Raw genomic sequence first — 25,814 nt, 5'->3', positions numbered from 1 at the left:
ACGGCTTACTGTGCTCTGGCAGTGGTATTAGGATATTGTTTTAGTCCAGAATTCTTGCTGTGTCTAGCAGGAGTTCTCTTGTTAATGAAGAATGATGTAGTCCTTTAAATAGTAAAGCATGAATTGTAAGTGCTTCTATCCATTGCTGTCACTATTCCAGAAAGAACCATTTTGGTGTGCCAAGTGCCTTGTTAATGGCATGATGGTGAGAAAATGGTAAATTGCTCTGTAACAAGAGAGAACTTTACTGGACTTCATCTGCCTAGAACAGATGTTGTGGTCTAAAGAAGTGAAATGATAAAGTATTCACTTGTTCAAATTTAGGGCAACTCTAGGAATAAATATTCACTGTATGGAGCCCATTGGCTGCCAAGTGGAAGGACCCTTCTTTGAAGAAGTTCTTTATAATACCAGGATTCCCCCACTTCTGAAGAATGCAGAAAGAGCTCAGCCTTTCATGCCAGCCTTCCCACTCTTCTGAGATATGAGGTAGCACTCCTATTACATGTGCTCTCAGATAAAGGAGGCCCTTCTACATGGGGCTTTCTTAACTTTTTTTTTTTTTTAAAAAAGAATCAAACTAAATGTAACACAGTAGGATTTACTATCAGCTGACATGTTGAACTTGACTTGTCCCTATCTACGATGACTGCAAAGTTATGGTTAACATGGTGCTGGTTAACAGGCCTCTTCAAAGTCCTTTTCAACTTGATGTAACTTTTGGGTGAAGATGTATTCTGCTAAATCGGAGCCAAGTTTTTTTTTCAAGTATTTGTGGTGTTACTCTTCCTTAACTAGCTGTGAAAGGCTTGGCTTGCGAACTAGTGGTAAACCCAGTAATTGGAGCAAAGATTCGTTAAAATATCCTCGATCGTTCTATTGGCTGCAAATAACAAGCTGAAAACCATTTTTCCTTTGCATTAATGATGGATTCATTGTTAGGCAAGACTCTTTGATGAACCCCAGCTGGCTAGCCTCTGCCTCGAGAACATAGACAAGAACACGTCGGATGCCATCGGTGCTGAGGGGTTCACAGACATTGACTTAGGTAAGCTTTTTTCCTTTCTCTCCTTTCCAGACTCTTGTTACAAGCTTGACTTTTAGATCACTTTACTTCAGTTTCTTTACTTGGCAGTGTCTCCTCGTGGTTTGGCCTTTGTTGTCTAGGAGCAACTTCCCGAGTGCCGGAGCTGACAGTCCCTGGGTTAAACATCATGGGGCAGAGGATTCTCAACAGAACTCTTAGAATTAGACTCTGGCATTCGCTTCCCTTAGTGCTGTGACAGTTTGATCTCTAGGCTATGATACAATGCCCATCCCTTCTGTTGCTGGTGGCAGGCTGAGGGTGGGTGTTACACCGTCTGTGGGAGGAGTTGGTAGTGTTTGACTTAAAGCAAGTGTCAGATGTTAAATATTTGTATGTCCAGAGATGACATATTGGGCACATTTCATAAATGGAACTTAAAAGTCAAAATATTCACTTCCATTGGGATAACTGTCAAATTACAGGATGGATAATACAAACTTTTTGGTTCTCTCCCTGTTTATGTTCAAGTTTGACCTGTAATTAACCAGGAATTTCTTTTACGGCGAACCAGTAACTGTATCCACTCTCTGGGCAGTGCTTGCTGTTGCAGAGGCGCACCTACTTGTGGAAAGTGCAGGTTTATTCGTCAGGTTATATGTTCGAGAGCAGCTCCACAGTGCTGAATTTCTACTCCTTTCCTCACCTTGGGATTGTGCATTGGGAACTTTGGCCGCTTAAAATCAGGACCTCTGGGTTAGTGCCTAAAGTTGTTGCTGTCCTGCCTTGCAGACACCCTGGTTGCGGTGCTGGAGCGGGATACGTTGGGGATTCGGGAGGTTCGTTTGTTTAATGCAGTGGTTCGCTGGTCGGAGGCAGAATGTCAGCGGCAGCAACTTCAGGTGATTCCAGAGAACAAGCGGAAAGTACTGGGCAAAGCACTTTCTCTTATTCGCTTCCCATTGATGACTATTGAGGAGTTCGCAGCAGGTAACTGAATAAAGGTGCTTCTGGGAGACCTGGTCTCTACTTCTGAATCTTAGAGGATAGAATATCCTGTACCGCTCAGAATACGTGTTAGATGTTTTTTGTTGGACATCAAAAGCACATCACACAGCTTACCAGTAATACAATTTTAAACATCCCATGGAGAACCAAAGAACAGTAGTTTTCTAAAAGTTAAATCCTGTGTCTCTGCATATTATCAGTGTGTTTTATTACTAACTGTATGAAAAAGGAAATAACACGATACCTGAATAGGAATATACTTTTCCTGTTTCCTTGAAAGAATAGACTGCAAAAAGTGCTAACATTTAGTATTTAACCATGGTGGTAATGGTGACTTACAAAGGGAGGGCGAATTGTAAGCCGTTCAGGCTTTCATGATAAAGAAACACAAGAATCGCTTTTCTGCTTCCTCTTAACCATAGAAGGATCAGGAATATCTAGTGTTGTCATCCTTGTTTTGCTAAGGGACTCTCCAGAGTAGATACCTGGACTGGAAGCTTTCTCAGCCCTCTGTTGAAGGGAGAAAGGTGTTAGGTATGTCACATGTAACACTCTCCCCAAGCGTCCATCAGGCGTATATTAAAAAGATGTTCCTTTTGTTTAAACAGTCTGACTAAAAATGTCTTCCTTTCTCACTTGCCCAGGTGTCTCTTGTGATTTCTTATCCCTATGGTTCTCCAGTCCTCCAGGGAATAAAGTAGTTAACCTGATATTTCTAGTGTTTAAAAAAAAAAAAAAAAAAGGCAGACAAGAGCAGTTTAGAAACTTCTAGAGTCTGTCTTTCTACAGAGCAGAAAGAGGCACTAATACAACATTATTTTTTGTAGGTCACTTTTAAAGAGGGGGTGGCTTCCATGCCTTGATAGTGAATTTTGATTACTGTAAAATAAATGAAAGAACGTTGGTAGTAATAACAGCCTCATTAACCAAAAAAAAGTGTGTAATGTATATTTAAAGAGATGAGTAAACTAAAAATCACTGTAACTGCTGCGCTGCCTGTCACAGAAGTGACTTGGACATTGTCTGACATGCTAAACCTTTTGTTGATCAGAAATTCAGTCCATTCTCACTGAGTGGCTTAGTCCTGTTTGTCTATTGTACATATTTAATGGCTTTCCTCCACCTTGAAATTAACATTCAGGGTCACAATGTGCAGTTTGTTCCTTATGTTTGAACTACTGCTTAGGTTGGTACAGGATTGTTGCATCAGGTCCCAATCTCATTTAGCATTTAGTTTGATTAAAGAAAACATGTTTCTTGACAGTGTCAAGATACTCATCAGGAAAAGCCAACAATTTCTGCCTGTTAAGTCTTGTCCTTCTGGAGGATACAGGATTATTCTTCCTCTTCAGACTGTATATATGACAAGTTCAGTTATGTGCGAGGTTTGCATGGTTTTTGGTGTTCCAGGGTGAGAAGTTTGACTTCAGGGAAAGCTGGGACCTCTGTTCTGTCATCGATTATGACCGTTTGTTTGACCTGTGATCTCTTCAGTAGCGGGGAAGTCACTGTGACAGTCTTGCTTTGAGATTACAAATGTTCTTCCAGTATCCACTTCAGTCTTTAAAATACCCTAACAATTTATACTCTCCAGCTTCTCCTTCAGTAAGGATGACTATCTTGGATTTGCTGCGTTTTTGTCCTCCTGAATTAACATTGTCGGAGCAAGGCCTCTTGCTTCTGAGTCAACCACAGTGGAGGTGGGAAAATGGAACTGGTACATGAGAGGATTTTGGAAGCTTTTGGTTTTAACAAAACCATCTTATAATTTAGTATAGAAAGTGGAGATCCACGTAAATGCATCTTGGCTACCTAGCAGGCCAGCCACACCCCCATCTCCTTAGAGCAAGTAATTTGAAACGTTCCAGAACCAGGAATTGCAGCAACATTGGCTATGTTTAGACATGATTTGTTTGCAGTAGTTTTTTACTGATCAAGGTGTCCGTAAAGCAATTTAAATGTTAACAATACACTATTCCTTTAAATTCTATTTCCTCCTCGTCTCCTACAGTCACCTGCCATTTTACACCTGACTTTCAAGACTATTTAAAGGGGCACAGTTAATTTAAAAATCACACTGAATGTAACCAACATAGTTACAAATAACACTTTGAGATGACAAACGGCAAAAGAAGTGGAGATTTTTTGTTTGCATTTGACAGGGCTTTGTGTGTGGTCACTTTGTGCGTGATCAGCTTTGTTGTGTGTTGCCTCTTTCTCACTTACACACACAAGTTTCTTTCAAACACAGGACCAGAAAAGCTTGTAAAACTACTTCTGCAAGGAATTAGTCAGGACATGCTATTTAAAAGGGTGTTTTGTCAGAAACAAACCACTCAATTAATCAATTTCCAAAAAAGTTTGAGTTCAGTGTCCCTTTAAGTGGAATGGGACTAAGGTGACTGTAACAGAAAGATAAGAGGAAGTTTTTGGTTTTTAGTTTACTTAGCACTCTTTGTATACTCTGGTACTATTTAACGATAGTCAGTTTGCCTGTCTGTATGAAAGAGGCACACTGCAACAGGCAGAGAAATGGCTTTTTAAAAGTGGGGACAAAATCCCACACAGTGACAGGAAGGACTCAGGTGTAAATGGTATTACCTGAAACCATGTCTGTCTCAACTGTTAAAATGGGCTATCTTTCACATTGACAGCATCTTTTTAACATCTTTCTACTGTACTTATCCCACTACATCATCCCATCTAGGGTCTTCACAGCAATGGTGATAAACTAAATGAATGTAGATTTTGTGGCTCTGTCACATAAAATATTAACACAGATATCTCAAAGGTGTGGGGTTGGGAAATTAGTTGCATGTGGTTGATGTTCTTAAAATGACTGTGGTAGAATTCAGGCAAACTGAATAAACGTACAGCACATTGGCGGTACGGAGCTGTGCATTCATAACACTTGCCAGGTAAGATGCTGATGGGTAGAATCAACATTCTGATGTGCAGGTGGAAAGTGGCCAAGTATACGGTGTTCTCAGGGACGTTTCCGGAGGGAATTTAAGTATGTGTGGGATTCCTTGTCTAATTATATAGGAATCGCTTGCTTGTATTCTCATAAATTTGCCTTCCATTGTAAAACTTGCAGCCATTTTTGCTTGTTTTTATGAAGTGCTGACAGCATTGCTCTGTCTCTGCCACTTCGCAGGGCCTGCCCAGTCAGGAATTCTGACTGACCGGGAAGTGGTTAGCCTGTTTCTCCACTTCACTGTCAATCCAAAACCCCGAGTGGAGTTCATTGACAGACCACGCTGCTGCCTGAGAGGAAAGGAGTGCAGCATCAACCGTTTTCAGCAGGTGGAGAGCCGCTGGGGGTACAGTGGCACGAGCGACAGGATCAGGTCAGCTTTACTGCTAATTCTGCTGCTCATCTGTTAATGTTCTATTGAGCTTTGAGCCTGCTTAGGCCTGGCCTACACTAAAAGTCTAACACTTGGTCATGGTCAGGGTGTAAGCCCTAGCGTGCGTGCAGTTACACCAGAGTTAAGGTGCTCTGTGCTGGTATAACTGAATTTGCTTCCCAAAGCGGAATAAACTATACCTGTATAAGTTCATTTATACTTGTATAACTGTGCCCATGCTGGGTGGTGGGGAGAGGGTTTGCTGCTTTAATTACACCCTGTGTAGCTTAAGAGTTCTACTTTCTAGTGTCAACTTGCCCTTAAACACACCCAGTTATTCTTTTTGATAGAATAAGTATCAGACCCTTGTCTAATAGCTTCCTGGAGCTTTATGCAGATGTAGCCAAATCATGGCTTGTCTAGTCACCTGGAAACATGTTGGTTCACCAGTGCGCCGTTAAATCTATGCCAGTTCCCTGCTGCGTTAAGATCACAGTCAGTAAGGCGTACGTAAGTCTTATAGGATTAATGGTGTTTTTAGGGGAGGGCTCGGGATGAACCCACTTGCTGCACCAGCTTTTCTGCGAACATCAAGCTAGTTTCTGTAGATTTAACTTGCTGGACATAGATGCCAGGCCCAGAAGGGGCAATTGTGGTGATCTAGTCCAATGGTTCTCAACCTTTCCAAACTACTGTACCCCTTTCATGAGTCTGATTTGTCTTGCGTATCCAAGTTTCACCTCACTAATAAATGACTTGCTTACAAAATCAGACAAAAATACAGGTGTCATAGCGCATTGTTACTGAACAGCTGCTTGCTTTCTCATTCTTACCATATAATTGTAAAATCAACCAGAATATAAATATTGTACTTGCATTTTAGTTTATAGTACATAGAGCAGAATAAACAAGTTGTCTGTATGAAATTTTAGTTTGTACTGACTTTGTTAGTGCTTTTTAAGTAGACTTGTATAGCTAGGCAAATCTCTAGACGAGTTGATGTACCTCCTGGAGCACCCATGCCCCCAGGGGTATGTGTACCCCTGGTTGAGAACCACTGATCTAGTCTGACCTCCAGGCCAGAGAACTTCCCCAGAATGACAGCATCTCTCTTAGAAAAACATCCAGTCTGTTTAAAAATGTTCATTGATGGAGAATCCACCCCATGGTAAATTGTTCCAGTGGTTAATTTCTCACTGTTTAAACATTTATACCTTATTTCCAGTCTGAATTTGTCTGGATTGAGCTTCCAGGCGCTGCATTGTTAGACCTTTCTCTGCTAGACTGAAGAGCCCATTTGTTCCTCATGTAGATACTTACCGACTGTAATCAAATCACCCCTTAACCCTTCTCTTTGTTAAGCTGAATAGATTGAGCTCCTTGAGTCTATCGCTGTAAGGCAGGTTTTCTAATCCTTTAATCGTTCTATAGATTTGTGCAAGGTCATTTTAATGGGGACAGTGAAGTGAAGGCTGCCTCTGTGTAAGGTTTCATTTACAGGTTGCAAGCATTGTGGCCTAGTGGTTAGAGCAAAGCACTGGGAGTCGAGGAGGTCTGGGCTATTCCCATGCAGTATTTGCTGCTGACTTGCAGTGACTATAGGAAGGGTGTTTCATCGGTCTAGCTTAGTTTCCCCATCATTAAAAGAGGGACAAAACCTTGTGTTGGAGAGGCTGTTAGAATAGGAAACTTTTGAAGCAGAGATCTAACATTTAGAAACCTCTTAATACTTATTTAAGTCTTTGAGTTCAAGTACTCGCACTTATTTTAAGTAAAACTGTTTGACAGTGTCAGCTTCAAGGTGCATCTTAAGCAAGGTTGCTGTGCAGTTTTGATATTCACTATTTTACTCTGCTTGCAGATCACTTTTGGTTGTGCCAAGGATGTGCTTTGCAAACACACAACAATAATAATAACCTTGCAGCTGTTGTCCGCGGGGTGAGGAGGGGTGATGGCAGTTGGGTGAAAGGCAATCTAGTTTTTTGGCAATGGGGAAGCAGTTGATCTTTCTGGATTGGGGAAGGAGGGTGTATTTCCTTTCCCTCCTTGTCTTGGGTCCGGTGAAGGTAGCTTTGAATTAGGTGGGATGTGGGAGTTGTTAAAGTCCTTATTCTCTACCTAGGCAATCTTGACAGCAGCTAGCTGCTCCACTGCTACCTACCACAATAAGTGCAGATACAACCAGCAATTATGCACAAGTACATTAACTTTATGATTCTGCTTCAGTGATCAGGTGTGAAATATTTAATGTTGACATTTAAAACATTCTTATTTGGCTACAGTGTTAATCTCATTGAGGCGAGTAGGAGCAGTTCATCCCTCTTGGCTTTCTTTTCAGCCTCTTTACAGTTTCCGGCAGACCATTGCATCAGCTTGTGCTTGGTTCCCTTCCTGGAGGCTGTCTTTGCATCCTAAGGGCTAGAGATTTCATTGTTTTTAATGAAGACTTACATTCGGAAACATAACGATGTGACAGTGCACATAGCTACCTAATCCCATTCTGCATGGCGGGCCAAGCTGAATATTAATGATGCATCCTCCTGACTTTAACAGACCAGTTTGCCATTTTTGTGCTGACTTTCCTGTGAACTTCTCTTTACATCTTACAGGTTCTCCGTAAACAAAAGGATATTTGTAGTTGGGTTTGGACTGTACGGATCAATACATGGGCCCACAGACTACCAAGTAAATATACAGGTATGAAACTTCCTCTTCACTGTCTAAACATGCCTTTTATTTGCTGCCATATGCAGATAATGCTCAGTGAAATACACACCAAACTTTTCAGTGGTGTTCTTTTTTATAAAGGCACCTTCCAGTTTTCTGAGCAGAGTGTCTAAGTGGGGACGCTGAGACAAGGAACAATGATTACTTTCATAATCCTGTTTCTATTCTGCTAAAGTTTTTAAATCGCATCCATCACCACAGTATCTCAGTTCTGCCGTATTGGGAGTTTGTCATGAGCACTCACGTATAATCTGTCAGCATTGAGATAATTCAAGCAGGAAGTGCAGACTTTCCCACTCAACCCTTAGAGCTTTTGCTAATTCTGGCATGCAGTTCCTGTGCCAGAGGTCCCCAATGGCATTGGACCAGATTGTGATAGTACAGCCAGATATGATTCCCTGTCACAAAACGAGCATTCAGCAGGTGGGTGTCCCGGTCCCAAGGAATGAGGGAGAAGGAGGAAAACAAATGTTTACACAGGCTAGTCCTTTGAGTGATTGCACATGTTGTTCCCCTCCTGCGGGCTGTCATCGGGAAGTTTTTCCCCTCAAGTAATACCTGTCGTGACTGCTTGAGCGCCCTCTGCTGCTGCATGGCGTATAAAGGGCTCACCTGTCCCCGAGCCCTCTCAGTTCCTTTTTGCCATTCGTGATGGTTGTTGGAATTATCTTGGTTTGCCTTAGCAAGTGCTCTGTGTGTTTGTTGTAAATTAATGGGAGATGCTTTTCTAGATGCGTAGTGTTACACTATTTACACCATTAAGTGAGTACGAAGTTTTCTTTCTTGGGCCTCAGTTTCCCTGTTACTTGGCACTGAAAGATGCCTCGGTCACTGGGCTTCACGCTCTGCGTCCCTTACGGTAGGCTGCTAAGAGTGTTTTGAGGACGCTCTTGTTTGGGGTTGCTGCCAGATCTGCAAAGACTTTAAGCCTCGAATGAGGAAAGACACAAGCCAGGTTAATGTTTTTGCTTGAGGAGGCGGTCCTGAGTCCTCGGTCAGAGCTGGGCTGTTCAGATGCAGCACTGAGTGCCTTGGCATCAGTTGGGAGTGCGTCTCCTCTGTTTCCTGAGTGCCAGTGCTGCTCACTGTCCCCAGTGCTTAAGACCTCTAGTGTATAGCCCTCTTAGCAGACTGAGCGAGGAAAGTGTAGGCACGGAACCTAGGCATTTCTCAGCTCTGGCACTGCAGAAGCCGGCACCATTGAGTCCGGCACTGAGGGCAAGTACTGTTGAGTCCGAGACTTGGGGGAACGCTTTCTATATCTGTGGCATTGCATTGTCCTGTGCTCGGTGTGCCTTTGTGGGTACTGACTGCACAAGACTGGTGGACAGTTCCGTTTGTCCACCCTCAGCCTTTGCTGATGCTGGTGAGGAATGTGTCTGGACTGGGGTGAGGGGGTCCCCTCCAAACTCAAGGCTTGTGATCCTCCAAGGGAGCTCTCTTCATATCTGCATCAGAGAGCTAAGGGCTGTCCGCCTACCCTCTCAGGCCTTCCTGAGTCATGGCCAGGGGAAAAGTCTGTTTGCGGCAATGATTGTCCTCAGTAGGCATGGAGGACACGCTCTCTGCTCTGTCACCTTTTCTGTGTTGCCAGTTCAATCCGTGTCAAAGCCTCTTCCCTTCCAGGGGTGCAAAATGAGCTGGCGGATTGCCTAAACAGATCATTTACGAGTCACCATCAGGTGTCTCGCCGCCATGATGTAGCCAGATGTTTTCTACCAGTGGGGGACTCCCCAGATAACCTATTTGCAACCAAGGTCAACAGGAAATGCCAACAGTTTTGTTCCCTACAAAGCCACAGTCCTGCTTCCATCAGATGTTTTCCTGTTACACGTAAAGAACCAGCTCCACTATGATTCCCCCAGTCCCACTCCTACACAGAGCGCTGCTAACGATCAAGTGGGCCCATGCCTCGGTTATACTAATAACCTCGGCAGCGCTGGATCTGTCAGTGGCAGCTCCAATTTTGCTTCTGTTGCACCTGGACTTGAGCTCCCAGATCATGGTTGATTGCGCCACCCTTCATTTAACAGCCTGGGGGCTCCCTGGCTAAATCTGAACCGAGGAGTCTTGCTCGGAGCAAATTCACCATGTCTTGAGAAATGGTTCCAGTAGAGGGCTTTCTACATGTCACGATGGAGGCGTCTTTCTGTCTGGCCATGTCAGTCTGGGGTCTAGCCAATGCAGTCCTTTCCACAGCATATCGTGGACTGTCTGCACTTAATACAGCCAGGGTTAGCAGTTAGTTCTAACAAGGTCGACCTGGCAGCAATACCAGCTTTCCTGTCCTCGTGTGGATAACCGTTCTGTGTTAGCTAATGACATGGCAATCCGGTTTTTGAAGGGCCTGGAAAGATTTACCCTCAAATAAGGAAACGTGTCCATTGGACAACCTGTCCTTCTACCCCTTTGCATTGGGATTGTTCAGCAAGAAGGAACTGAGCTCATGGGCGGCTGGGCTCTTCCTACCAGCACATAGTGGCGTGCGGCAGCAGCAGACAATTGAACTACCCCAGTGGATACCAATTGAGGGAAAATGTTGAGACACTTGTGCGTGGGTGCATGCGCACCAAGAGTGGTGTGGCCGTGCGCAGCACACCTTGAAGAACAGCAGTTACAGGGGGTTGGTTAGTAACCGTGTTGTACCGGGACAGCTGGACCTGCCCATTCCGGCTCTTTGGTTCTGAACCTCTCAAGCTGGGATAGTCAGTGGTAACAAACAGAGAGTGAGTGAGCTAGCTAGCAGGGAGAACGGAGACCAGCAAGCTAACTCAAGTGTTGAGAGCACATGAGTTTTTAGTACCTATTTACAGCCCATATGTAGCCATAGTAACCAATGGAATAAAGTGCCTTTGTTTTGCTCCTTTGAACGTCTCACCTTCTATCTTCCACAAACCACTTGACGTGATGGATTTTTAAATGTATGTGTTGCTCAGTACCTGTACATCCAGGCAACCACCAACCGTGCTTTACAGGCAGAGAGATGAAATGCCAATGAAAAAAACCTAACTCTAGGGCTGTAAAGATTGCCCCTAAAAGATGGCATAAGCCAAACAATGGGAGGGTGGGGTGAGGTGGCAATAATATGTTGATGGACACTTGTGTGAAATGAGCAGCATTATTTATGGTCCTGGGGCTGCCCCAAAACTGTGCCATCATCTCGTCTGCAGTCAGTTTGCAAAGTGCTCTGTGATCCATCTGGAAGAAGTGAGTTGGAATGGTACATTCATCTTTGGTTCAGGAAAGCTGAACACTGCTTCTCCTCTGGGGGTGTACCTTCACTTCAAATACCAAAAAAACAAAAGACCAGTTGTAAAGAAATTTCTCTCAAATTCAATGACAAAAGGGCAGGACATACATAAGCTCTGTCTGACCCGTGAAGAAAGTATTTGCCTTTGAGTACCTTATTGAGAACACTGTTCCCTGTTCCCCACAAGTCAAGACTAGAGACCTAGGCAAGAATATCCCAGCTGAAATCAGCTATCAAGTTGCAGTGTAAAGGGAGAGGAGGTCTCAAAGGATCCAAACCTGTGTGACTGTGTAGCCCATGTCAGTATTTAAATTGGACTCAGAAATGACTGGAAGCCAGTGCAGTCTACATTGTACTATGGAATCCTGTGCTTCACTAAATCACCTAGTCCCTGAGACTCGCATTTCGTTGTGATTAAACAGTTCTTTTCCCTTAGCAAGGCATATTAGATCTGGTAAAGTGCTGTTTGTCCCTGTCTGAGTTCTTTCTAATATTATACCAAGGAATTTGGCTCTAACAAAAGATCCCTTAAACCGAGTATGAAAGGCATTAGGGCTCATCATCTCTGCCATGCAGATATGCAGTGAAACTCATGTCCAAGATCTTTTTCCTGTTGTCTGCCTGTACTGACTTGTCGATGCATTTGCATTTCAGTTTAGTTGTATTTTTCTAAAGGGTCTGAGTGAGGGAGTCGGCAGACATAATGCAACTAACAAATCTGTACCAAAGAAGCCAACGAAATGCTTCCTTAATCTTTATTCATCAGTACAACAAAGTGTTCGCTCATGAAGATCTTGGCTAACGGGCTAATACGTGCAATTCAGAGAGAGGCAATACTAAATTAAATGCCAATTCCATCTTTTAAAACAAGCAATGTCTATACTAATTACACAGATGTTTACTTTTCTAACCTGTCTTCCAGATCATCCACACAGACAGCAATACAGTATTGGGTCAAAATGACACTGGGTTCAGCTGTGATGGATCCTCCAACACTTTCCGGGTCATGTTTAAAGAGCCTGTTGAGATTTTACCCAACGTCAGCTACACAGCATGTGCTACACTAAAGGTACTGTTGTAATGGGGCTCTATCTTCAGTATGAGTATGGGAGGGGGAATTAATGGAAGACCAGAAAAGGAACTTTTTTTGGTTGGTCTCTTGAAGTGACTTTAATCCTGCTTTTAGACCTCCAGGTTATAGAATCATAGAAGTGGGGGACTGGAAGGGACCTTGAGAGGTCGTCTTGTCTAGTTCCCTGCACTCGAGGCTGAACTTGTCTAGACCATCCCTGACAGGTGTTTGTCTAACCGGCTCTTAAAAGCCTCCAATGACAGTGATTCCGCGACCTCCCCAGGCAGTTTATTCCACTGCTTAATTACCCTGACAGCTAGGAACTTTTTCCTAATGTCCAGCCTAAACTACCCTTGCTGTGATTTAAGCCTATTGCTTCTTATCCTATCCCCAGGTTAACGAGAACAAATTTTCTCCTTCCTCCTTGTAACAACCTTTTATGTACTTGAAAACTGTTATCATGTCCCCTCTGTCTTCTCTTCTCCAGACTGAAAAAACCTTGTGTTTTTCTATCTGCCCTCCGAGATCGTGTTTGCTAGACCTTTCATCATTTTTGTTGCTCTTCTCTGGACTTTCTCCAATTTGTCCACATCACTCCTGACAGTGGAGCCAGGCCAGGCCCCCAGGTGCCGGCCTGGGGTGGAGCGGTGGCCGGGCCCTTCAGAGTTCATGCTGCCCTGCCCACTGCAGCATCTTCCTCCTCCTCCCTCTGGGGGCCAAGGCAACCCCGCTTTGCCCACCGCCCTGGGGCGCCTCTAAGGCAGGCTCATGGGGGGCAATTGGCGCTGCTGCTGCATCAGGTGGCGTCCCTCAGACCAGCTCCAGCGGCTGGAGTGAACGCCCTGTGGCCAGCATCTGTCTGCACCATGGGGGGCGCCCTGGCAGGCTCCATTCCCTGGCATCTCTGGGGCTCATGCACTAGCAAGGCCAGGCTAGCCTGGCATGGACTAACACCCCTCTCTGCCAGCCTTCTGCAAGGAAACTGTCTAGGGGGACCCAGCACTCTTGTGGGTGTGGGGGGGGAAGGCCTCAGGACTTTCCTTAAAGGGGGGAGACAAAAGTAATTCAAGAAGCAACTTCCAAGTGTGTCTGCTCCTTGCAGCAGGGTGGGTGGGAAACCACGGGCTTGGGCTGCAAACTGACTGACCTTCAGGGCACCAATCAGTGAGAGAGGGAAGGAGATACAGGAGGAGGCGGGAGGGAAGGGACAAAAGGGGAAGAAGGAAGAAAAGAGAAAGGGAGGAAAGAAGGAAGAGGGGGAGGAAAGAGAAGAAGGGAATTAAAAAGCCAGGAGGGAAGAGGAAGAGGAGCAGGGGCTACCGGAGCCAGGCAGAAAGTGAAGCAGCAGCAGCAGCAAGTTGGAGTGGGGGAGCCACCGAAATAATTGAGGGTGGAAAGAGGAAGCAGCAGCAGAAGAGAAAGCGAAAGCTTCGTGCGTCAGCATCTTTGGCTCCTGCCCGGGAAGTTGTGCCGCCACCGCCAGGGCCCGAGATGGGGGGTGCAAATGGAAGCATTGGCCCCTGGGCACTGGAGACCCACGGTACGCCACTGGCTCCTGAGCTGTGGCACCCAGAACTGGACACAGTGCTACAGTTGATGGCTAATCAGTGCGGAATACAGCGGCAGAATTACTGCTTGCGTCACCTGCTAACACCATCCCGGAATGATGATTGCTTTTTTTTTTTTTTGCGCGTCAGTGTTACACTGTTGACTGATACTTAGCATGTGATCCACGATGACCCCAGGTCTCTTTCCGCAGTATTCCTTCCTAGGCAGTCATTTCCCGCTGGGTTTGTGTGCAACGGATACCTTGATGTGCGTCCTTGACATCTCACTTATTTGTTTAGCCCCTTAGCACTGAATGTGTCAGGGGCACTTGACTGGTTAACGTTCCCAGAGTTAGTTTTTTTTGGTAAATGGAAGATCAGGTATTGCATGAAATGATTTAGTAGCGTGGACATCAGCCAGTGATCGGATGCTGTGAGAGGGCTCTCGGGAGGTGGTCTCTTTCCGGTGACAATACCAGCATCTGTCAGATATCGCCTGGAACTTTCGCAAGACTTAACCTGTTAACCCTCGTTCTGACCAACAGCCCATTGACGGTTTATAGTCTGAGTCCTTTTCAGCTGGACAGTGCTTTCTGCACCATGGGCAGCCTGTGCCAGAGGGGATGTGCGGGAAGAAGTGACTAGACTTGACAATAGAGAAAGTGAGGGGAGGGAATCAAAGATGTAACCAGGGTTGGATATGGTGTACAGGAAGGACAGTGATTTTGATGGAAGGCAGGGAGAGAAAAAGGTGCTGTGGGGAGCAAAGAGAAGGCTTGAATAAAATGAGTAACAGTAGCTGGCCAGTGAGTGCAAATTCGTGGTGGAGGCCTGTGGTTGCTTTTTTTGAGCTTCGCCTTTGAAAAGGAAAACACAATTTTCAAAGCAAGCACGCTTAAAAACCTTGGAGTGCAGCAAATCGCTGCTTGCAGTTGGTGTCTTGAAATACTTGCGATTTAGTAGCTGAGAGTGGCTGTTCGTCCCCGGTTCCTGCCTACCTGAAGGAGATGTAGGGATCTCATCACCTTGCAAGAGCAGACCCTTAGTTTGTAACCCCGCACCGAGCAGCTGTCGGGCATGGTATCGCTCTGGACTGGCTGCAGTCCTTATCTTACTAACCAGCTCTCCCTGTTTTCTGTTCCAAACGCAGGGTCCAGATTCCCACTATGGAACCAAAGGACTGCGCAAAGTGATCCATGAATCGCCTACAACCGGAGCCAAAACATGCTTTACTTTCTGTTACGCGGCTGGGAATAACAACGGCACTTCCGTGGAGGATGGACAGATCCCAGAGATTATTTTCTATACATAGTGCAACTGTTGGCCTCAGCTCTGCTGGATGAACTGTGTCCCCTCCCTCCATCCCTCCCATGCCTGGCCCTTCCAAACGAAATCTCTGGCTGAGTTCAGCCATGCCAGTGGGCACCGCACTAGCCAAAGGTCTCAGTAAAATCATTGTAAAGCTCCATGTTTTGCCTTGTGCTAGTGACGCTGCTGCAGCCACCACCACGTACAGACTCACTGACTCACCAGTATCATTTGTAGGTTGCCTGTGGCTAGTAACTTCATTTTACTGAGAATCCTGTCTGATTTCCTGAGCTGTTTTTATTTTAATGAATGTAGATGCTTTTACATCAGTTCAAAGCATGGAAACCAGTGGCTCTGGTTGTGGTTAAATTCTCCACTAGGTGACAATCCTGCAAAAAGCAAATCCGAGAGTCATATTGACTCTGCTTCGTCTGCCCTGCCTGGTGTTGGGGTGAGGGGGTTTGCGTGCCGATGCAGCGGTGCTGCCAGCTGGTGAGGTTTCTCTGTGGAGAGAGAGGTTTAACTAGGACATGCCTGCCAGGCTGTACAGACCTTTGCTGTTTCCAGAAAATTAAGGGAACTCGGGTTTTCACAGGGGTTTTCCTGTTTCAGCACTACACAGGATTGAGGGAGACCTCAAAACTGACTCTCAGCTCCAGGAGGGCGCCTCTGCAGAGATGGACCAGGGTTTTCATGGTGATATTTTTTGCTAATTTGAGATAGTCCTTTGAGTGGGACAGTTAGTGCAAAACAACTGAAATCTCCTGGGGCTGGATGCCCCAGAACATAGGTAGAGAGGACCAACAGATCTGCATTGAGTGGAGCTCCTTGGCTACCTACATGCAGGCTCCCCTGCTCTGTCCGGGGGCTGCTTTGCAACTATCATATTTAAACAAATGGGTGAGTATTAAAAAATATCCCTGGTGCAGCATTCAGCAACAGGGACCCATCCTGGTAACTGCCATACTAACTGAATACCTTCCTCTTCGAGGTAGCAGCAGTTGACTTTGGTTGCGTCTACCTGAGAATGTGCCTCACCTGGCTACAGTGTTCAATATATTGCTGCTGTCTTCACGCAAGTTGCAGCATGCACCATGACTCTTCTACTGTCTTTGCATCACTAAATGTTCATAGGGTGTCAGAGCATTGCTGCCCTGATGCAAAATAGGAAGGGGTTTGGTGTTCAAGTGCTAGGTCTTTAATAATCAGCAGATGGAGGAGAGGGATTTATGAAACCACCCAGAAAACCATTGAAGACTTTCTGCTTGTCCATGTCCATTTCTCTGTCCCCTCACAGCTAGTATTCAGTGGGTGTTTGGACAGACATTCTCAGATTGAAGCTCTGACTGAAGAATCCTAGCTGACTTTAAAACTCTCCTTTTGAGTACCAGATGTTGGGGGGGGGGGGAGGGAGTGGTTTAATGGCAAAAAAGCCCCCCTCTTATCTCTGTTCCAACTGGTTGCCTTTCACCATAACCTGATGTGATTTCAGCTAAGCATGTCATGGTGCTTTGGGGGGGAGTAGCTGCGTGACTTTGTTTTGTAACCGCCTGAATGGCCCCACCCTAAAGGGGTTTCTACTTCCCGACAGCCTGCAGAGGAGGAGGGGGTTTGAAATAAAGGCTACCCTTGAAACCATAGGTGGCCAAACCATTCAGAGGTGTTTGTGTGGAATTTGTCTCTGATAAGTTGAGGTTCATTAAAAAGCCTTTGTATTGCTCTCCACTGCCCCAAACATTGTCTCATGACAGGGCTCTTCTTGTTAAATTTGTGATAGTCGCTCTTCAAACATTATGTGCTGGTCATCCTCTACTGAAGTGGATGATTTGGTGTCTGTTACCAGCTGGGAAATAGTTTTCCATTCTCTCACCCCCTCCTCTAGGCCTACAGAGTAACCATGTCCGTGTTGTGTGGCTGTCTGGCTACTGCCCACCGACCAGACAGCAATAATAAACCGTATCAGGAGCAGATGTCACCTCAATGTAGATGTTAGACTGTTGTCAGTGTGTTACGTTCTTTAGGAAGACATTGTAATATGTATGTATGTAAGCCTGCTTCAGGGTCAGAAGTTTTTAAAATATGGCCAGTACTAAAAATTATGGGTCCACACCTCAAGTTACTGAACCTGATTCTGTGCAATGCAAACCATATTCTGAAATGGATGAACAGACTGGAGATGCTCCTTCCTCGCGGAGGGGAGTTACCTTCTGGTGGAATGTATATAGCTGCCCTGCCTGCTTTTGTGCTCCCTCTTGTCGAAGGTTGAGAGGATGCTTGCATCAGGGTTTGGGGCATCTTTGCCCATGTCCTACCTTCGGTGTAAACTCTCTTTGCTGTGGCTGTAGGACTCCCTTAGCATTTCTGTATCTCAGTGGTAATAGCAGATATAATTGGACTATGAAAGCAGCAAATCTGCACCCTTGGCCATGGAACAGCAGGACACGGAAGTCTTTTAACCTCAAGCTCTTGTCACATAGATAAGGTTGAGGTGTAAATCTCCCTGGTGGCTTTTTCCTTTAAAGCTTCTGTTTTTAATACTACTACTACTGTCATGGAGAGACTGCCTCCCTCCAGTCCTTTGCTTTCAAGCCACAAGGCAGGTCGCATTAGACTGTCCTGCTGAAAAATAAACTCTGAACTACATCGGAGCAGTTTTTGTTCTTATGGCTTTATGCAGTTTGATGCAATTCTGGCTTTTGTAGATAGTATGAATGTAATTCAGTGTGGAACATGCCTGTCTCCAAAAGTATGAGATGATTCTAGTGTATCACGTCACCTCTCAAACAGAGCTGGGACTGTCCAGACTCTAGGACTATATTGATGAATGTATCAAATGCTCATTCAGTGTTCACTCTGTTTTTTGCCAGCTTTGTGATTTGTAAATAGGAAATCAATAAAGACATTGAGGTTGTCTTTAATACAAAGTTTCTTCATGATTGGAAGTGCAGAGGGCAAAACAGCAGCTGGCAATTTAGCGGAGTCTGTCTTCAGTGGGAGAAGAAGACCGACACTTTCTAGTAGTGGCAGGGTTCTTAATTTGTCTTGCCGGTGTGCTCTAAACTGCTGTGTAAATTACTGTAAAGTTCAACCTCTGAAGCACTGTAGGAGTGTGTGTTCCTTTGTTCCTCTTGGGATCGTTCACTTGAGGTTCTACCTTGAGGAAGGAAGTGTTCAGTGAAAAACAGAAGTTAACGTAGGAAAGTGATCTGAGAAATACATTGCTTTGTGCACAGGAGAGAAGCAAAAACTGAGTTGCCTTATGTCTTCCTGATCCCCCTCCCTCTCCTCTGTATCTCATTAGTTTCTTTAACCCTGCCCCTAAAGAAGTGAGGGGTGAATCATCTGTTCCTCTCCGAGGCAGATTTGAAACTATTTTATTAGCGGTAGGTGCCACTGACAAACTTACCATCAACAGGCCTGATACATTGCAGTTCATTTCCTCTTAAATGCATGACAATCAGTCCCATTCCTAAGAGGTTGCTGTATTTGACAGTAGTTGCCAACAGCTCAAAGCACCACTTTGGATCAAGCAGAGAGAAGTCTGAGGTAGAGCCAGCGTTGTAGAAACCGCTGCAGTCATGTTTTTAAATGCTTTTGTTTAAAGGCTGGAGTATGGCAGCCTCTGAATTATTTTGGACTAAATGAGTTTATTCAAAGGCTAATGCGCCAGGGGTGCATCAGTGAAGGAGCAGTCTCTTGCCATATGAAACTTAGCGTAGAAACGAAGACAGCAGCTGTGCCGTTTGCTACTTGCCCAGTCAGGTGAGCTCAAACGTTTTGTGTGATGTAAATGAAAGGACTAACAGACTGGCAGGGCCAGGCCCCATGGCTCCCAGAGCATTTGAGGCTCCCAGGCCTGCCAGGGCCAGGGCCAGGGCTGCAGGGGGAATTCTGAACTGAACAGAGAGCCTCAACCACACGTACTCCTACTGCACTGGGCATACGGGCCATGCCTAAATGGTGCCTTCTGCAGAGGGCTGCCTGTCTCTGTGTGCTCCTACCTCCGCTGCTGTGATGGGCACTTCCCGGCTGCTTTCACCACGTGTAAATGTCCAAGCTGCAGCTGTTGATGGCTGGTTCTTACACAAGGCTTCCACTCCCCAAGGCATTTTGATACAGCTGCCTCCATTGAGCCTGCTGTGGTGGAGCGAAAAATACGCCTGGGGTGTGGGCCTAGAGGCTTCCCTGCTGTATGTTCCCTTAACACTGCCTCTCGTTAAGAGGGTCACGTCTGTAACATCACACCTTTCTTAGGGGGCAGCTGAGCCTCTTGCGCAAGGTTAAGCGGTTAGGAGCAAGGTGTTTTTCCCCCCATCTTCATGCTGGTTTTGGGGCACCAAGCCGGGACCTTCCTGAGGCCAATGATCTGTCCCAGGCATGCACTAACCGTAAAGTAACGCCTCCAGTGCTGCCCTGCGCACCCAGGGGAGGAAACTGGCAGCCACGCTCCTTGGGTGGGAGAAGCTGTCCTGTTTGGGTGGCGTGACGGGTGGGCTCAATCTCAGGTGGTTCAAGCGGCAGACGGCAGCCGTCCCTGCCAGCTGCTGCACCAACAGTAACTCAAGCAGGGGTGGGCCACATCCCTTATCTAGAGTGATGATATGCCGGGGTTCAGGAGACACATAAGTGGGCAGCAGTATGCCAGTGAGCCCCTGTGGGGTGAATGCATTGTTTCACTTACTACGGGACTAGATAGTCTGTTAGTTTATATATAAAATTCTCACAGCAACTAAGGCACTTAAGTGGTTATAACAGTAAAAGCCGCCTGAGGGGGTAAGAAGTAAATCAGTTTTAATATGTGCTGCGAAGGGCTGCAGATGCTGCAGGGAAGAACCACGCCCAGCCGCGGCGGCTCAGTGTGTGTCTCACTGATCTAGTGCCTGGGCTGCGGCAGCGAGTCATTGACTCCCTCTCCACACACGGGGTAAGTACAGGCCTCGTTGCAGGCATGTCAATGAGGGGAGTGAGATGCTCTGCTAGTGCCTGCTCTACTTCAGGGAGTTATGCAGCTGCAGCACTGGAAAGAAAGGCCCATTTCCTCTAAAACAAGGGGAGACAGCAGCTTCCCTTCACTGGAGCCTGGCACAAGGACCCAGCCTGTGCGTAAAGCCAGCTCTCTTTCCCCCCTCCTCCCCAGTGTGCTATAATAAAGCTCCCTGCAGCAGCCTCTCCACACCGTGCATGTAAAAGGCCCTTGCGTGCAGCAGGCATGACTGTAGTGTCTCACATCTTAGCCTGTGGCCACCGTCTTCCACCGACACAGAGGGCGGGAGCTGTAGCGGGGCGAGCTGGCATGTGTCTGCTCTCCCTCATCCCTGGGACTTAATCAGCCCCGGCACTAAGACTGAGGAGTTACTGGTAAAGCTTTTAAGGCAATCGAGCAGCTAGAGCCAAGTCTGCACCACGGGCAGAGCCGGGCTCCACAGCCCACTAGCAAGGGCCCAGCCAGCCCCTGTGGGAGATCAGCTCAGCTGGTACTTACCAATTCCCGTGGGGACGAGGGTTGAGTTCCGAGTTGCTGGGCTCTGCCCTGTCGCTCGCTCAGGGCCTGGTGCCTCCACCGCCAGCTGCAGATCGAATGTATGAGAACAATACCGCCAGCGCGGGTGAGGTGTTGCTAAGTGCCGGTGCAGCTAACTAGCCGCTGTTGCAAGCAGAGGTACAGAATGGTTAACGGGGGCACAGGCTGGCCCCTTCCCACCTCACCGCCCCAAAATAAGCCTGATGGAAACAGGGGGTTGGATTTTTTTTTATTTATTTTTTATTAAAAAAGCCCCTAAATTCTATGGCTTCAAGGAAGCATCAGAGACATTGAAATGCCAGTTCTGTACACTTTTTTTTAAAGCCATAACTAACCTCACACTGGACCAAGCGCCCTGCTGCTTTGGAGCGACACAAGCACACCCTCTGTGTATTTGGACTCATTTCTGTAACACAAATCAGTCTCCGCGTGTCATGCTGCCACTCTCCGGCTCAGCCAGACCCATGGACTGAACGTTACGGACGACAGGGAGAGATTCAGAAGATAGATGTGGGCAAACTCCCTTGGATCTGTCCCTTTTATTTCCTCTTAAGCCTCCCCTAGTTTGTCTGAACAGACACAGGACGAAGCGTAATCCAAATAGTCTCATGCACCCAGTCACACACATACTTTTATTTTACACCGGCAGGGCCTGGAAGGACATTTCCAGGGAAGATTTAAGGCGGTTTTGTTTGCATTGTTTGGGGATCAAGGTCAAACATTGCACATCACGTGATACCATTCCCAGCTCCTGATTTGGTGGAATTCACTGAATTGTCAGGCACCAAGAGCGCTCTTGTAGCTAAGCAGCTGCAGCTGTCCCTCCCCCTCACCTGGGTTCGTTTTAGCATGACAGAGGCACTGCTGTTGGAGTAAAACTGCAGCCCACAGGGATATGAGGCAGCGTCTGAGTAAGAGTCCCCAGGATCTTTAACTGGGCACAGACATTCCAGCTTCGGGTGGATGTTGGGGAAGGAGGAAGCCACCTGAATTAGCTTCAGCCTGTTTGTAACCATTCCTTTCTGCTCGAAATGAAAGGCGCTTGGCTCAAAGAACGACAAAGCTGCTATGTTCCAGCAGGCACGGGCCAGACGTGGGCCAGGACTGGTACCTCAGGCGCCCCCTGTCTTTGGGACCCACCCTAAAGGCTAAGCACTTTGGTCTAGTCACTTCCCCACAGTGGGGTAGCTTCCCACCCCCCACAGAACACACGAATCAGCACCGGCTCCCGCTTCGCGGGGTAAAGCAGGACATACCTAGCACGAGTGGACTTTGGGGACCTCGCACCTGCTCCCCCTTTGCTCTGTGGGGAGGTGGAGGTGAAGGATGGCAGTGTTTATTTCAGACAAAGGCTCTGATGTGGTCTCAGACACAACTTCCTCCTGCACAACCTCACAGCAGCTCCCGGCTCCTACAGCTCCAACATTACACGTGTCATAATTACACAGAAAATAAAAACCCCACATGCTGCCCCCTCCCCCTGCCCGCCCTGTAAAAAACAACCCCAAAGTCAAATTGTGTTGCCGTGGTAAATACGCACAACCGAACACACATTCTCAGTCGTTTCACACTGAATTAAGGTTGGCTGTTGCGCCCCTTGTGACTGTTGAAAGAAGGGTGTTTTGTGTGTGGGGAATAGTTAAAAAAAATCCACAGCTAGGAATTGCCCTGTCTGATCAGCTAAGGAGTAAGCACATGGGCCTCTGACTGTAGGATGAGCCGAGGGGGCCAATCTAGGGCCCAGCGCTGTGATCACACTGGCAAGCAGGTCGGGAGGCAGGTTTCAACCTTCCTAAGGTTCCCTCCCTCCTTGGCATCCTCCAGAAAGAAGAGTCAGCGGAGGGATGCAAGGGCCCAGCTGCCTCTCTCCTAGTAGGGGGCTGCTAGTTCCCAGCACCAAACCGGTGCAAGCTACAAACCTGACGCATGCCACATGGCTTTGAGGCTGGGCCTTTTCTACAGTGCCCAGCACAAGTGCGAAGTAGCACCCAAGGAGTTGAACTCTGCCTTGCTGGCCTCTCCTCCTGCCCCCAGGCAACATGCAACTGCTTCCCTACAGCATTGGCTTGGTTTTGGTTTGTTGGGGAGGCTGTTTGTCCTCCCTGGAGGTTCCTGCTGATCAGACCATTGATTCGTTCACCTACAGGGAGATTCACTGGGTTGGGAGCCCAGACAATGGGCAAGTCTTTTAAAGAGTCCAGTTAAGCAACTTCATGTAAAACGCGGACACTGAACTCTTCCACCAGGAGCAAATGCAGCACTCAGCAATCCCCTGCGCTTATTAAAATATCCTAGGCTGCCCGGGACTCCAGGAACCAATCCCCACCCCCCGGTGCCCAAGGTTCATTGCAGCGACCATTAAGACATCCTTTTTCTACCTTGCTATTCAACAATGCTTCAAGTTTCCCTTTGGTCTTGGCCAGGTGCCCCCAAGATAGTTTGCCCGTTTCAAATGGCTAGGGTGCGGCTTCTGGGCTACGTAAATTCCCAGCCGTTCCTGAGACCCTAAATTCGTCTCCCCTCCCCTTCCCCCGCCCACTTTCCCCGGTTAATTACTAAACTGTTAATTTCAAGACCAAATATCGCTTGTATTGCTAGCAAAAGTGCATTGTAAAACGAAAGTGTAAACGAGTCCCCCTCCACTGGTCACCGTACCAGAGACTCGGCTAACACAGCGATCACCACCAAAAGGAAAGAGTTTTAACAAAATGGGAGAGGGGGAGCTTAAAGGGAAAAAACAATTTTTAAAAGAAAAGCAGAATTTGTAACACTAAAAGGATGAAGGTCAAAGACTGACACAACTCAGCACTCTGCACCGAGACTTAAATAACTTCAGAGACAAAGAAGCGACAGGAAAAAAAAAAAATTCTCCATAGCCCACTGCTCTTGAAATTGTCTTCGGCTTCTTCTAAGACAGCAACATTTTGGAGTCTGTAGAGTTGATCCCCGTTTTCGAACTAGTTAATAGAATCAAAAGAAATTCACGTCGTGGGTTTGGTTGGTTGTTTTCCTTTTTTAAATAGCTTAATGCTCTCTGTGGACTGCACGACGACGGCGTGGGAACGTCAGCAAAGTCTGACTTGCTGTGAGTTAACAACCACTAGGTGGATGTGGTGGTGGAGGAGGAAAAGTAAAGCAGTTCGGGAACTCTCCTCCCCCCCCACTCCTCATCCACGCACGTGGTGCCAGGCGGTGAAGTCATGACGGCTCTTCCCCCAACCCCATCAAAATCAGAAGGGGGAGAAGGCCGCCTTGCAGATCTGATCAGGAATCTAGATCCATCCATGGCCAGAGTCAGAGGTGATACTGCACAAACTGATCCGTGCTGTCCCTGGCAGATCACTTGTGGCGCTGGATGGTTTTCCTCTTCCTCCTCTTGAAGAAACAGCAGCACCTGTGGAGAAAGGCAGACAGGCTGTCACGCCCCCTGCTCTGCACCTGTCCCCTAAGGCCAACAGCGGGTTCTTCGTTTCCTCCCAGTTCCAGGGGGCTGGGCATTGCAAGAGTGAGCGAGAATATCTGGAATCATCGCAGGCCACGACAACAGATGTTTGGGGGGGATCTTGAACCTCCTGTGTCGGGGCTTAGGTCGATCTCCAACTATCAGCGACCAGCAGGAGGCCTATGTGGGGGCAGATTCTCTCTCATCTGCAGCTGGGGGGGTCCTTATGCTGCCCTCTGAAGCAGCTGGTGCTGGCCAGCATCCGAGCGGGGATATTGGACTAGATGGGCTATGGGTCTGAACCAGTCTGGCAAGCCCTACGGCTCTAACGACCAGTGAGAAGTCGTGGCTCTTAGCCCTGGTCACTAAAAAGCCCAGACCTCAAGCCACTGGGATAGCAAGGTCACGACCCTCAGGAAACTGAGGAATGCCCAGGCAGATGAAGATGCAATGCTGGGCACCGTGGAAGCCAGTGATCCTGTCTGTGGCTGCAGAGTCCGGGCTGGGATTTAGGGGAGAGCGCGTTACTGCGAATGAGCAAGAACGGCGGTTCCCAAACTCTACCACGCTGCGTACTACCAACAGAAAAAGCCACCACCTGTAATGCCACCACCGATTCTTTATCAACAGGCTGTGTAGCTGCTGACACTCCGCCTGTAAGCTACCTTGGCGACCGGTTCTGCTCACGTGGCCGGAAGTCTGGGGAGCGACTGGCCGAGAATCACTAAGAAGAAGCCCGACGCTCCAGTGGCCAAGCGGCGCGTCAGCAGCAGCTTAGCCCGAAGTTCTGCTGCAGCTTGGACGCGTGCCATTGGGAGGTGGCCTGCGTACCACAGTTTGGGAACCCCTGCACTAGAACAAACCCCAGGGTCTGTCTGTGGCCAGTAGCCTCAGGGCAGCATTCAAACTAGACAAGCCCTGGCTCTTGGGAGACGCCAGGTGGTGGTGATGTTAGGCAGAGCAGGCCGTGAGCCGGAGAGAACCACAGGGGGTGTCTGCGTCCAGCAGCCTCGATACAGAATCCCCTGTAGATTCGTTATAACTCAGCCCCCTCTATTCCCTGCGCAGGTCAGAAGGACACGAGTGCTGCAGCCAAAGACAGCAGCAAATAAACCCGAACAAGACGTCCAGTGTGGCCAGCGCAGCAGCTGCAAAAAACCCCAAACCCAAACCAAGCGAACAGAAAGTGCAGCCGGATCCTTACTTCGTATCGTCCGCTACCTCCACCTCGGCGGGCGCCGTGATCGGGGCGTTCGAATGTCCCGCGGTCGGGTCATCCGTGTTCAGCTCTCCATTGGTTGAGCTCATCACCTGGGAGGCAAAGTTGGACAGTCAGCGACTGCAGGTGTTCAAGCAACGCAGAGTCTGGCCCTGCCCTGTTTCACACCGAATCCCTGCCCGGAGCGGGATAACGGCTACACACAGTGTGTATGACTCTGCCTTCCCCACGGGGCGGGCCCCATGCGGCAGGGGGCTAGCTCGCAGCAGCAGCCACTGCAGAGAAACTGCCACAACGTAGGAGAGCCATGCTTCCTTCGGAGCACCCAGACTGGATTGCCCCCCAC

The 25,814-nt window shown here is 47.4% G+C and overlaps 2 protein-coding genes across 3 annotated transcripts in view; one reads left to right on the top strand and one right to left on the bottom strand.

Annotated features, from left to right (window-relative positions):
• The window catches only part of BTBD2 (BTB domain containing 2), a 33,042-nt gene extending 14,608 nt beyond the window's left edge, over nucleotides 1-18,434 (top strand). Inside the window, exons 4-9 of the mRNA XM_067557691.1 lie at nucleotides 943-1,048; nucleotides 1,817-2,014; nucleotides 5,190-5,382; nucleotides 7,992-8,079; nucleotides 12,282-12,428; nucleotides 15,129-18,434. Of these exons, the coding sequence (XP_067413792.1) occupies nucleotides 943-1,048; nucleotides 1,817-2,014; nucleotides 5,190-5,382; nucleotides 7,992-8,079; nucleotides 12,282-12,428; nucleotides 15,129-15,290 (894 nt within the window). The 3' untranslated portion in view covers nucleotides 15,291-18,434. The remainder of the gene's footprint in view (nucleotides 1-942; nucleotides 1,049-1,816; nucleotides 2,015-5,189; nucleotides 5,383-7,991; nucleotides 8,080-12,281; nucleotides 12,429-15,128) is intronic.
• A 4,092-nt stretch (nucleotides 18,435-22,526) lies between these two features.
• Nucleotides 22,527-25,814, bottom strand: part of CSNK1G2 (casein kinase 1 gamma 2) — an 87,164-nt gene continuing 83,876 nt past the window's right edge. For both annotated transcript variants that reach the window (XM_067557668.1, XM_067557677.1), the window contains 2 exons: nucleotides 25,454-25,560; nucleotides 22,527-24,201 (listed from right to left, as the gene is read on the bottom strand). In XM_067557668.1, coding sequence (XP_067413769.1) covers nucleotides 24,147-24,201; nucleotides 25,454-25,560 — 162 coding nt within the window. In that variant the 3' untranslated portion in view covers nucleotides 22,527-24,146. The remainder of the gene's footprint in view (nucleotides 24,202-25,453; nucleotides 25,561-25,814) is intronic.

The sequence above is a fragment of the Emydura macquarii genome, unplaced genomic scaffold (genome assembly GCF_026122565.2).
Source record: "Emydura macquarii macquarii isolate MOO-44397 ecotype Brisbane River unplaced genomic scaffold, CSIRO-AGI_Emac_v2 contig_306, whole genome shotgun sequence".
Lineage (NCBI taxonomy): Eukaryota > Metazoa > Chordata > Testudines > Chelidae > Emydura > Emydura macquarii.
The sequence above is the reverse complement of the archived record's forward strand: the minus strand, read 5'-3'. Positions and strand labels throughout refer to the sequence as shown.